The sequence below is a fragment of the Pelobates fuscus genome, chromosome 4, assembly GCF_036172605.1.
Source record: "Pelobates fuscus isolate aPelFus1 chromosome 4, aPelFus1.pri, whole genome shotgun sequence".
NCBI lineage: Eukaryota > Metazoa > Chordata > Amphibia > Anura > Pelobatidae > Pelobates > Pelobates fuscus.
In genome coordinates, this window is record NC_086320.1 from 233605614 (window position 1) to 233619651 (window position 14038).

Here is a 14038-nt window from a genome sequence, read left to right on the forward strand (position 1 = left end):
TATAAGGGCAATTGCAACGTCACTTAGGATGATGGTAGGCTTTCATAAAGAGGTGTGTTTTTAGTGATCTCTTAAAAGACTGGAGACTCAGGGAGAGTCTAATGAAGCGGAGTAGGAAACACAGGAATGATGCAGAGGGCCTTTGAAATTAGGGCCATTGGTTTAAAAAGAATTACACACAGTAGATATATACATACATACACACACACACACACACATTTTTGTTATTTTATACATAATGTACACATCTTGAAATTTTTTCATATTTATTAATAATAAAATGTTTTTGTCAATAACTGTTCACTTGCAAGCAGTTTCAGTTACGAAAATTATTTATAAGGCAATGGTTTAAAATAAACAAGAAACATTAAAAGGGACACCCCACTGCCAAATAAAATGTAAAAAAAAAAAAAAAACTCTAATTGATATACTCCAAAGGAAAATATGCATGTATTTATTTGTACATTTTTTGTCTGCATCCTTTACCCATTCTATCTTAGTTCAGACTTCCTGTGGCTGTCCAATCAAAACCCATAGAATCATATTGTAAGTACACCACATATAATCAAATGTGTGTCTAATGCACTCACAAACATAAGTTTTATTGAAGGCACATGGAAGAACATGTGGGAAAAAATAAATAATAATATTGCAGAAATATTTTTTCTCTGAGGAAGGTCAGGTTGATCCAAATAAAACAAGTAAGGCTAGACTCTGCAAGGGAGATTATTTTTCCTGTTTTTATTGTATGTATATTATTGCTTGTTTTTTAATAACATTGGCGATGATAAGAGCATTTGCTTTTGAGTGCCATTGGTCTTGTGAGACTTCACTTCCTTGGGATGTGCCTTCAATGAAACCTATGTTTGTGAGTGCATTAGACACATGTTTGATTTTATATGATGTGCTTACAATATTAGTCTATGAGTTTTGTTTCCATCATTATTTTACTGTATAGATTTTGGTTTCCTGTATGCTTTTAAAGACCTGGAAGAATCCTAATTCAGCTACAGTTTTTTGGAGGATAAGGGTAATTTCTACTATATTTATACCCCCTCACTGTGTGCTTGTGAGTTGTTGCTTTTCAAAATTAGAATGTGAAAGAGACATTGTTTGATCTATGAAATCCTTGGCTGAAGCTCTGAAAAACTCATGTGACAATGGTTATAGATATCTCTTAATGTCTGGAGCTGACTGATTATTTCGTAACACACGCTCCTGCCAAGACAAAGGTCCTACATTCCTAAGCCTATTCATTAGCCATATTTTGAGTGCTATTTTTATAAATTGCGTGTTTTATGTTCATATCCTGCTGTTGAATAAGAATCAATTTATTTTAATGTATTTTTTGGATATCATTATTTATACAAATTGAATTTGTCTATTCAAGTTTAATTCTAGAGTGATTGGCTGTATTAAGAAATTAAGATATTTACATACCTTGTCATGAAATTTCACTGTCTTTATATTATCAAAAACATTGAGGAGATGAGCCTGGATAGTATGAGAATCTGATGCCTGACCTAGAATCTCCAAAAGTGCAGGATCCGAAACAAAGAAGAAGCGAGGGAAAAGTAATCTTTTTTTTTCCAAGTATCTAAATGAGATTTTAAAAAAATAACCATTCCAATCAATACAACAATATTAAGGGTAAAGAATGACTAAAGGGAAAATCAAGTCTGCTAACACGTGTGTCTAAAGTACAGAATTTTTGCTTTTGTTTTCTAAGGACTGCAATGCATCATTGAAGTATTCAAAACCTTGTTCACAGTTTTTTCTGAAACTGAATTCCATGTATTTATAATTGTTTCTGTAAAAGTATTATTGAAGTTATCCCCTTTCTACAGATGCTAAACCCTATTACAAAACTTACAGTATATGAAGAAGAAAAAAACAATCATCAAAAATAGTATTTAAAACACTTCTTGTCTCTAAGGATTTACATTTAATTTAATTAAGTTAAATTATATACATTTGTTTATTCGTGTCATCAAATTCTCATTTGTGTTGGATCCATAATAAGTCAAATACAAACCTAATCTAAAAACTTTTATTTTTTGTGCTTACCCTGTAAGTGACTTCTGACAGATCTCAAGCTGTTCCAGTAGGTGAGGTAAAAGTTGTCCCATTGTTTCATCTCCCACACAGCACTGTACAACATTGGGCATCTCATGTGCACGAGTCATAATTTTAACCCAAGATTTGTCAATATTTGAAAAACGCTTAGCTTCCTTTAGAATGAAAAACATAATTAAATGTACCATGTCAAATTATCTATAAAATTTAATTTTCACAAGCTACAACTGAGACAGCCGTAGCACAGTTTTTCTTTATCGTGTTATACAGTTACCTTTGGAAGCTGTTTTGCTATATCACCTCCCACAAACACTGCTTCCAGGTATATCCACAGGTTCTGAACAGTCATCCAGTTCTCAATAATATCCGTTGTATTCGAGAGATACTGAACCCATTTCTGAATTTGTGCTTTGAATGGAGTATTGTACCTTGAATTGAATTATCACAGATGAAACAGACTCTAAATTCATACAAGTTTACACAAAATTTCACTTCTGAAAACAACATTATATTGACATCTCCTTGGTATGTCTCAGCTTCTTCTATGTATGAACATCGGTGAGGGAACTTGGCGAATGTGGGGCCCTGTAGCCCTGAATCTTTTTGCAATGACAGGTTTCACTGCTCTTCATGCCCATGATCCCTAAATAGGGACAATTAAAGGCTGATCTGTGTGCCTTTCACACTCACCTTGTAGTGTCGGACACTCTCCCACAGTCCCACTAGTTCCAATAGTTTTGGATAATCTAATAAAGCACAAGTACAAACCTCTACATTATCATACCATCTCATTTTAGTTAAGGCATTATTTCTTAGTACACTCTGTGTCAGCTGGCAATGAGCCGTTTATGAGATAATTATGTGTCTCAATAAATGTGTTACAGAGAACACTAGAGTGTATTTTGCTTACTTTTTTGTAAGTTTGTTTTACACATTTTGAAGTTGTATTTTGCAGAACAAAGCTGGTGGATGTCCATACCCTTTTTATGAGGTTTACTGTCTCCATTCAACAAAATGTCCTTATATTTATACCAAGTCAAAAAAGGATCTGAAACAATGTATTTTTGTCTTTGGCAATATATGTAGAAACATATGGTAATATTAATGTGCTGAATGTTGGCAGGTTTTATATGATAGTTTCCGGTAGCTGTGCACCTATATGTAACCCATTACATACATTGCCCAGTGGTCATTGCATTTCAATTTGGAATAACATTACCTGTTGCTCATAAGAGAGCCTAACATCATAAGGCTGTCTTCCATGCTTGCTATGATTTCAGAAGTGCTATCGCCTCTCAGAAGAAGTTCTCCACGTGTTTTGAAATTGGCAAAAGTAAAGGTTTTGTTGTCCCATTCAGCAATCACTTGCTTCAATTTCTGTTCAATATCCCTTTCTTTGACTGCGCTAATGCAGATGTCCTAATTTATAAAAACAAATATATAGACAAAAGTAGGGAAATCGTGTTATTGCAACACTAAAGTTAACTAAATGGAAGCCCTAAATAAGTCCCAGAGCAACCTACTGCCTTAAATTACAAATTATGTTGATGAAGACCATATGATTGCATTTGATGATCTTAAAATAATGCACCAGTTTCTCAAATTCTTTAGAATTTGTCAGAAAGAATATCTAAATGAAGAGCATAAAGCAACCCGAACCAGTCCAGGATAAATATTGACAGCTTTATCAATTGGATTAAAAGAAACATCTCAGACTTTAAATACTCCCAAACCACTTTTAACAATATTTACACATACTGAAAATGGAAAGAATATGACATAAGTACAACTCTGGCTACAGAAGGCCATCCACCAAAACTTAATGGCGGTGACTGTGGCAAATGACCTGTTGAGTTTTTCAAGGCATATGGGATACTGAGCAAATACATTGAATGAATTCCTCTGGTCTAATTGGAACATAGCTAAATGGTACATGAGTCATAACAAGCAGCACAGCTCATTACTCTGAGAAGACTACTCTCACATTGAGGCACTGTGGTGACAACACCATATTGTGGGGATGCTTTCTTATTGTGAAGGATTACCTTGTGTACCTAACTTGCTTTGTTATTTTTACTTGCATGTACCATTTAACTATTGTACGGTGATGTGGTAATCAGTAACTATATCAATAACAAGGTTTTCACATTTTTAATTAAATGTTCACCAACACATTATACCTCTATCTCTTCTTTACACCTTAATAAAGGTGCTTCCATTATGTTTCGCAGCTTAAATCTTTCATTTTCCACTTCAAAAAGGTGATTAGTAACATCAGTTATCCGCTTCCAATGTCGAGTCATCATTGCTTTATTAGACATTAACTCCAGAAGTGGACAGCATTCACTGAAATCATCAATAGTTTTCTTTAAATCCAGAAAGGCTGTCCACTCCTTCAAAGCCCGTGGAAGCTTGCGACATCTACAGAAGGCAAAACAAGATTTTTGAAATTCTAATATTCACAATCTTAATATTTTGTAAAATTTGTGATGTGAATTTGCTTATATGATTGCAATAACATTTATTGTAGTGTGTTAAAAGATCCAAGTCAGGATTTCCCAACTGTATTCACCAGCGATTGCTGGATGACAACTCCCACAATTCTGTGCCCTATTTTGCATTTAAAGGATTTGGGGAGTGGGAGTCCATCAACATCTGGTAGGTGGTAGTGTGACATCCCAGATATTAGTCCTTAAAGTTCATGTCACCTTTGTTGCGGATTTATACCTATGTTTCTGTAAATAGCCCCCATACTTCAGAATCCTATAACTTCTGGTTCACTTTCAGCATTCTATTCATTATTCAACACTGCAATAAGGTTGAGGAGCAAGCAAATTGTTTGTATTGAATTCTGCTGCTGTAGAATAATAGACTAATTTGTCTAGAAAACATTACATCTTCCCAAGTCAAAAAAGTTCTAAAAATACATGAAATCAATTTATTGTCAAAGAAATTAAAACACTAAAACCTACGGTTTAATGATTTGTTTAGTACGTTTCCTAAGATAGATGCAAAATGATATGATATTGCATTATTAGTATTATGTTTTTGAGACAAAGAATTTTAGAGCAACAAGTTTAAAGCATTATCACTAGTGATGTCCCGAACTACTCGCTGGCGAATAGTTCCTGGCGAACATAGCATGTTCGCGTTCGCCATCGCGGGCGAACACATGCGATGTTCGATCCGCCGCCTGTTCGTCATCATTAAGTAAACAATAAGGGGGAGACCTACTGTCCTCCACCCCGGCCCCGACCCCTGCACGGTGGGTGGGCCCTAAATCACAATGGGGGGACCTACTGTCCTCCCCCCGCCCCCACCCATGAGCGTTGGGTGGGGGCCATAAAAATAATGAGGGGGGACCTACTGTCCTCCCCCGCCCCCACCCCTGCGCGGCTGGTGGGGGCCAGAAAAATAATGAGGGTGGGGGACCTACTGTCCTCCCCCCAGCCCCCACCCCTGCGCGGTGGGTGGGGGCCATAAATCACAACGGGGGGGACTGACTGCCCCCCCCCCGGCCCCCACCCCTGAGTGGTAGGTGGAGGCCCTAAAAAAACAATAAGGGGGAGGACCTACTGACCCCCCTGGCCCCCACCCCTGAGCGGTGGGTGGGGGCCCTAAAAAAAACAATAAGGGGGGGACCTACTGTCCCCCCCGGCCCCCACCCCTGAGTGGTAGGTGGGGACACTAAAAAAAACAATAAGGGGGAGGACCTACTGACCCCCCTGGCCCCCACCCCTGAGCGGTGGGTGGGGGCCCTAAAAAAAACAATAAGGGGGGGACCTACTGTCCCCCCCGGCCCCCACCCCTGAGCGGTGGGTGGGGGCCCTAAAAAAAACAATAAGGGGGGAACCTAATGTCCCCTCCCCCGGCCCCCACCCCTGAGCGGTGGCCCTAAAAAAACAATAAGGGGGGACCTACTGTCATCCCCCCGGCCCCCACCCCTGAGCGGTGGGTGGGGGCCCTAAAAAAAACAATAAGGGGGGACCTACTGTCATCCCCCCGGCCCCCACCCCTGAGCCGTGGGTGGGGGCCCTAAATACAAATAAGGGGGGGGACCCAATGTCCTCCCCCTGGCCCCCACCCCTGAGCGGCAGGGGGGGGACCCTAGTCACCCCCTCCCCTCCCCCCCAAAAATGTATCCCCCTACCTACCCCCCTCACCCTAAAAATAATGAGGGGAGGACCTTTAACTAAGAACCTGTAAAAAAAATTAGAAAAAATCAACTTACCATTCGATGTTTTCTTTCTTCTAAAATCTTCTTTTTTCAGCCCCAAAAAAGGCCAAATAAAAAACCATAATAACCGACGCAATTTAAAAAAAAAAAAAAATCCATCTTCACCCATGGAGGGCTCCGCGCAGACTGAGCTCTGCAGGGCGGGGGAAGGCTTAACACGCCCTGCAATTAGGCTTGAAATCCATCCAATCACAGTGCTCTGTGTCATTTTACACAGCGTGGGAAAGTTCTTTGGAATTTTCCCACCATGTGTAAAATGACAAAGAGCACTCTGATTGGCTTAAACCAGCCAATCAGAGTGTTCTTAGCCTAATTGCAGGGCGTGGCAAGGCTTTATAAGCCTTCCCCCGCCCTGCAGAGCTCAGTCTGCGCGGAGCCCTCCATGGGTGAAGATGGATTAATTTTTTTTGTGCTCGTTTATTGTTTTTTTTTTAATTGCGTCGGTTATTATGGTTTTTTATTTGGCCTTTTTTGGGGCTTGAAAAAGAAGATTTTAGAAGAAAGAAAACATCGAATGGTAAGTTGTTTTTTTCTAATTTTTTTTACAGGTTCTTAGTTAAAGGTCCTTCCCTCATTATTTTTAGGGTGAGGGGGGTAGGTAAGGGGATACATTTTTTTTGGGTGGCGAGGGGGTGACTAGGGTCCCCGCATTTGTATTTAGGGCCCCCACCCGCCGCTCAGGGGTGGGGGCCAGGGGGAGGACATTAGGTCCCCCCCTTATTAGTATTTAGGGCCCCCACCCACCGCTCAGGGGTGGGGGCCAGGGGGGACAGTAGGTCCCCCCTTATTGTTTTTTTAGGGCCCCCACCCACCGCTCAGGGGTGGGGCCAGGGGGGGACTATAGGTCCCCCCTTATTGTTTTTTTTAGGGCCCCCACCCGCCGCACAGCGGTGGGGGCCGGAGACGGGGAGGACAGTATTTCCCCCATCATTATCTTTATGGCCCCCACTGCCGCCCAGGGGTGGGGGCCGGAGAGGGGGAGGACAGTAGGTCCCCCCCTCATTATCTTTATGGCCCCCACCTGCCGCCCAGGGGTGGGGGCTGGGGGGGAGGACAGGTGCCCCCCCTCATCATTATGGCCCCCACCCGCCGCCCAGGGGTGGGGGCCGGAGAGGGGGGGGAAGGACAGTAGGTTCCCCCCTCATTATCTTTATGGCCCCCACCCGCCACCCAGGGGTGGGGGCAGGGGGGGGAGGACAGTAGGTCCCCCCCCTCATTATCATTATGGCCCCCACCCGCCACACAGGGATGGGGGCCTCGGGGGAGGACAGTAGCCCCCCCCCTCATTATCTTTATGGCCCACACCCGCCGCCCAGGGGTGGGGGCCGGGGGGTGTAAGGAGAGTAGGTCTCCCCCCCCCCCCCCGCCCTTCAATCACTATTGTGGCCAGAAAGAGTCCCTGTGGGTTTTAAAATTCGCCTGCCTATTGAAGTCTATGGCGGTTCGCCCGGTTCGCGAACATTTGCGGAAATTCGCGTTCGCGGATCGCGAACCGAAAATTTTATGTTCGCGACATCACTAATTATCAACAGTCAGATAACAATTACATGATTGCTCAGAAATATATAAATAAAATAAAATTGAACTCTTTATTTGAGTTAAGTTGCACAACTTTTAAATGATACCAGCAAATTGCCCCTCGTGTTAATAAAAACAAAAGCTAGCATATCAGAAAGAATATTCCTACCTATTCTGAAACTCTTGAAGTTCGCTATTGATTTTTTCAATGTTTACATCTGACCAATGAATATCATAGTAGCCATTCACTGTGTCAATTACATTGTTGTACAAACTGTACAATTTGTGAAGCAAGTTAAGCTGTTTTTTTATTTCCAATAGTTGAGGGTAATGAGTAACTTGCAAGCCAAAAAGCTCTTCTCCACCAGTGTAAGTAATGTATTTTCGATAGAGATTGTCAAAGCGGTTCTGGTATGAAAGAAAAAAAAATCAGTTTAGGGCAATTAACACAAAACTCAGGAATTGAAGAAGTACATAGAATGTATTTGTTTTGTTGTCCCTAAAATGTTATGATACATAGAAAAAAGCATTCAGAGTATTGACTTTGTAGAAAAATAAAACCTCTTAATTTACTTGAATTACTATGGTATGCATTAGGGGCTCTTGAGCACCGACAAATACACAACATTTATTTTGTACTGGTAAACATTCAATGACCATGACCAGATTTCTCTTTTAACCTGCACTCTACATCATACAGGGAGCATTGTTGCAAAAACAACTCTATTAAATACATATTCAATATGCATCATATTTAAGCAGGATGTCTGGTCCCTTCACTTAACCATGTTATTTCAAGTACAGAATTAGAACAATGCAATAGTGACACATAGTGGTGATATAGGAACAATGCAACTTAAGCATCAGAATTTTGCAAAAGCTTCTCATAACGCCGTACAATTTTATCCAGATTTACCTCGTCCAGAAGTGACCATTTCGACAACTATTTTAAAAATACGTATCATTTGCCTGTTGGCAGGGCTAGCAGCCGGTGAACAATTAGTTATAAACACCATTCAAAAATAGTTAACACATGCTGAAGGATGCACCACATAAGGTGCTTCAATTTCTCCTCATTCAAGCACTATGTATTGAAAATATAAAACTACCAGAAAAGCCACCAAAATTAATATGGGTTTAAATATTTAGCATCACAAAAAAACAATGACAGATTGGCTTTACCTGGAACATGATCAATCTGTCACTAGCCTCTTGAGGAGCTAGGCCAACAATCATTGGTCCATTCTGGAGGTAAAAAGTAGAACATTTAGTAAATTCAACACATTTTCAAGTGCAAATCATATTTTGTCTCACTCAATTTCTCTTGCATTAAAATAAAGTAAATGGCTAAAATATTCAACTGCTGAAATGGCAAAACATATTAAAATTTAACAAAATATGGATGACAATAGTATCATAGAAATAGGAAGTAGAATACAGATGCTATAAATGTGAAACATTATACATGTTTAATATAGTCTTCTAATCTTTTAGGGGATGGATGTCCACAATTACTGAATTGAGGAAGATGGGAGGGGAATACAGTTTAATTGTATTTAATATGTCCAATACTTGCCCCGTCATAATCAGAATAGAAATCAGAACAGTCTTCAATGAAGTTTTGGACAGTGCTTATCAATTCTCCTCTAAAATTAGGTTGAATAGCCACAAGCTCATTCTGCACTTCATTTCCTCGAACCAGAATTTTTTCCCAAGTATAGCGCAGTGTGTCCACTTTTTCTGTTTCCTCCTTTGCCACCAGGAGCTCATACTTATTCAACATAGCATATGATTCCTAATGAAAAGATTACATAATTGCATAAAAGCTCATCTGCCCTTAAAAATATTAGGTTACAATCAGCTACATGTGTCATTTATACATTATAATGTTCTGACATTTAGTAAATGTATAAGTGTAGCATCATTATATTGTAATTTAAAGGGACACTGCAGGCACAGTGTCGTTCCCCCTCCCCCGAGTCCCCACCCATGCCCCACAAGTGGGGGCTATGCAACTAAACGGATTTGACGTCTGAATTTTTTTTTGCAGTCGGGTTTTTTTTTTTTTTTTACAAGTTCGACGGGTATTATGGTTTTTTATTTGGCCTTTTTTGGGATGAAAAGAGAATGTTTTAGAAAAAAGAAGACATGAAATGTTAAGTATTTTATTTATTACAGGGATTTAGATTTATGGTCTCTCCCCTCACTATTTTTAAGGTGAGGGGGGTAGGTAGTACTTACATTTTCTTGGGGATCCCTAGCCCCTGGGGAGGTATTTTCACTTTTAGCCCCCACCCCCTCCCCCCATTTTATTTTAGTGCCCCCACCTGCCGCTCAGGAATGGGGCTTGGAAGAAGGAAAATAGGTCCCTCCCCCCACTTTTTACATTTTCATTCAGAGCCCCCACCCGCCGCTCAGGGGTGGGGGCTGGGAGGGGAGGACAATAGGTGTCCCCCCCATTTTCATTCAGAGCCTCCACCTGCCACTCATGGGTGGGGGCTGGGAGGAGGACAATAGGTTGCTCACTGTTTAGTAGACATGCCCCTACTCGCTATCATTCGGGAGCTTTTAATCTCCCTTATGCTATTATGGGGGTCATATTGACCCCCATAGAGTGAGGAAGGGTTTAGGAAGTGGCGGGGAGCACTGCTCCCTGACGCTTCTATTTTTACATATTACAAGGAGGGAGCTGGCTCCCTCCTTGTAATAAACCAAACGAACTAAGAGGTCATTCGTTCATTAATTGGAAATTTTATTCATTTATTCGTCTTTCTGATAATTGGATAGATGAAATTCCTGTTCGATTCCAGTGTTTAACTGGGCATGTGCGGGAATTTCACAGCACTATCTACTGTGGGCAGATGAATTGTCCCACACATCTACCCACACAAAGAGGGCGGCGCCCAGGACCTAGGTCCGGTCAGAAAATAAAGATTAAAAAATAGGTAATATGGGGGACTTATGGGGCATTTGGGGGTGAATATGGGGGCAATAAGATGTAGTGGAGTCGGGAGGGGGTTTAAAAAAAACAAACAACTGGATTCGGCCATGACAGTGCCGCTTTAAGAGCCAAGAAAACACTGAAGGCACTATGCATCATAACCACTACACCGACCTGCAGTGTTCATGGTATTTAGAAATCCCTTTGAAAATGTGTACGCTAATTTTCAGTGCAATTTCTCTTTCTACACATACTTAGAATGTTTTGTCATATATTCACAATGACAAACCAAACGATTTTAAATGGAAAATTCAGATAAGAAAACATAGAAACTGACAAACACTGGTATCATGTCTATTAGCATTTACTTATTTCAAGATTTTCAATGAAAAATATTTTACAATCTCATAAATGTCAATCCAATTCTGTATAAAAGAATGTAAAAAAAAAGAATGGTTTACACCTGCATATTCTAGTTCAATATGCAGATTTGGTAACAGGTATGGGAAATATCTGGAAGAAATCATTACTGTTAAGGAAAGACATCACGCTGTTGAACTTTTTCTATTATTTGTCAAATTTGATTCCTGCTTGCTTGTTTTTTTGTGCCTTACCTCTGATATATATATTTTGGCGCGCAAACTGACCGGGCTACTCGTTACAGGAGGCCTAGACCCAGGTGGGGTAAGTGGGGTAAGATTGATGTTTAAATGATGTTGGTATATATAGATGTTTGATTTATGAGCTTACCTTGTCCTGATGAAAGTCTAAATGTTTAGACTGAAACGTTGAAGTTTTTTTACTTGGAGCATTAAAAGTAAATTTTTACTTTGAAAGACCCTAGAGTGCGATCTACTTCCTTGTCTATATTTTTGCCGATCAGCACCGGTAATTAACCTTTTGATACAGTGAGTGCAGCACTTTTTGTATTTTTTTGTATTTTCATGCGGCTTATGGCAATGCCGAATGTGTTTGCACCCTGGACTTAGGGCTTGTACCCCAGATTTTTGCTAAAAAGTTACTTTTACAAATGTATCTATATTTTGAACACTTTCAAATACCTTATTTAGGCATAATTTGATACAGTTTACATACGTTACAAAAATTTTTTTGGGCTTGACACAGAGAAGATCTATACTTCTGCTGTTGATAAACATTTGATTATTTTTTTCATGGAGGATTTTTTCACTCTGGCTGGAGGTTTGACAGAACAGGCTGAATTATGGCAATATAATGACTCTGATGCTGATAGAATCAGGTGGTCGGAGGCTACCACAGATTTGCCTAATACTACTACTCTACGAGAAATATATTTTGAATTACTTAGACTAAAAAAGCATGAAACAGATCTAGATTTACACGGATTATTTCTATCCGAATATCACAAAAAATTACAAATTCCCAGGGGCTTCAGGGTGAAAAATATCCCCAGGCAGATTGAAGCCGAAAGTCTGCAGAAAATGGATCGCCGTACTGAACAAGTGTTCACCCGATCTAATGCTTGTCATCATTGAAGACGTAAGAGAGGACTTGGTACAAATACGCAGAAGAATAACATAATTGGAGACACAACAGACGTTACTCTTGTCTTCTGTGGAAGCCGCACCAACCTTATTGAAATTGGAAGACAACGTGAAACAATACAAAACAGATCTTGTACGCTTTAAGAGGGAAAAACAAGAAAAAGTAGCATTCGATTACAGAGAACATACAGTATATAGGTGGTTAAGTGGACACAGTGAACGTCCTAGATTCGTAAGGAAACGCAGAGTTATTCGCAAACCAAGGCAATTCACTATAGATAAAACCTCGGGGGAGTCAAATTCAGAGTCAGATACCCATCCCGAAGCTAGCACTAGCACTGTGCCTTTTTTAGAAGGGATACAGACGGAACACTCAGGGATACAAACGAGGAATCAAAACAGAAACCAGGCACTAGAAATGGGTTTATCACAAGACGTGGCCAGAAGGGGAGAACCTTTTGGGTAAAGAGGGAAACCCCCACGATTTCAACAATGATACCGGTATTTAATATTTCCTCTAGAAAACTCCTCCCTGATGAATTAAGATTACTCAGCAGGGGTTTATCTTTTGTCCCAATGACCGGCCCTAATCAACTTCAATGGGAAACGGAATTGTTTAGGTTTGGACGTACCATGCGTTTAAAAGACTTCTTTAAAAACTGCTCACCAACTGAAAATGAGCAAAGAACTAAATTTAAACCGAAGAGCACATTTGACCCAATGTCTAATCAGGCCACGATTAAAACATTTTTACGATCTGTAGACAAAGAAGCCAAAGACATCTTCAAAATACAACAAAAAGTACACTACAACTGTACGACCAGAGATAGACAAATCATTACATCATTGTCATGTGACGAAAAAATAGTGATAAGACCAGCGGATAAGGGTGGAGGTATAGTTGTATTGGACTATGCGAATTACCGGAATGAGATCCTAAACCAACTATCAGACCAACAGACGTATTCTCAGATCCCCAAAGATCCCACGGCACAATTACAAAGCCATCTGGATAAGATGCTCAAAAGGGCTTGGAAGCTAATTATTTAACCAGTGAACTGTATGAATTTATGACACAGCTGAATCCAAGGACACCTATATTATACACTCTACCCAAAGTACATAAAAATGTAGAGAAACCTCTAGGACGGCCCATTGTGTCGGCTAAACAAGGAATTCTAGAGCCAATAGCCCAGTGGTTGGACTTCCTGATGAAAGATACAGTGGCGAATTTGACGACGTGTTTGAAGGATACACCTGCTTTTTTACAACGCATCTCAGCTATAGAATTACCCCCGGATCCAGTAATGCTACTGACCTGCGACGTTAAAAGTCTATACACGGTCTTCCCCCATCTGGAAGGTATAGCAGCAGCAAGACAAGTACTAGCTGAATCACCATATTACCAAGGTCCACCTATTGAGTATACCATGGAACTGCTTGAAGCAGTATAACTTGTAATTATTTTCGTTTTGAAAAGAGTTGGTACCGCCAGGTGGCAGGCACCTTGATGGGTGCGACGATGGCCCCTATGTATGCCAACTGCTTCATGTACAGATTCGAGATGGAACACATTTTGGAACCATTCAAAACCAAGATTCTGATGCATGCGAGATTTATTGATGATCTGTTTTTCATCATAGATCTAGATACTGCCTCAGATATGGTAGCTTCAATCAATATGGCAAATTCCAATATTGAACTTACAATGACAGCTAGTCAGACAACTGTTGACTTCCTTGA

General features: G+C 40.3%; 1 protein-coding gene across 1 annotated transcript in view; it reads right to left on the reverse strand.

The window, feature by feature from the left end:
- The window catches only part of DNAH5 (dynein axonemal heavy chain 5), a 193295-nt gene that overhangs the window by 128839 nt on the left and 50418 nt on the right, over positions 1 to 14038 (reverse strand). Inside the window, exons 25-32 of the mRNA XM_063451949.1 lie at positions 9408 to 9626; positions 9014 to 9076; positions 8001 to 8239; positions 4257 to 4497; positions 3296 to 3495; positions 2351 to 2504; positions 2068 to 2231; positions 1441 to 1597 (exon numbers count right to left, since the gene is read on the reverse strand). Of these exons, the coding sequence (XP_063308019.1) occupies positions 1441 to 1597; positions 2068 to 2231; positions 2351 to 2504; positions 3296 to 3495; positions 4257 to 4497; positions 8001 to 8239; positions 9014 to 9076; positions 9408 to 9626 (1437 nt within the window). The remainder of the gene's footprint in view (positions 1 to 1440; positions 1598 to 2067; positions 2232 to 2350; positions 2505 to 3295; positions 3496 to 4256; positions 4498 to 8000; positions 8240 to 9013; positions 9077 to 9407; positions 9627 to 14038) is intronic.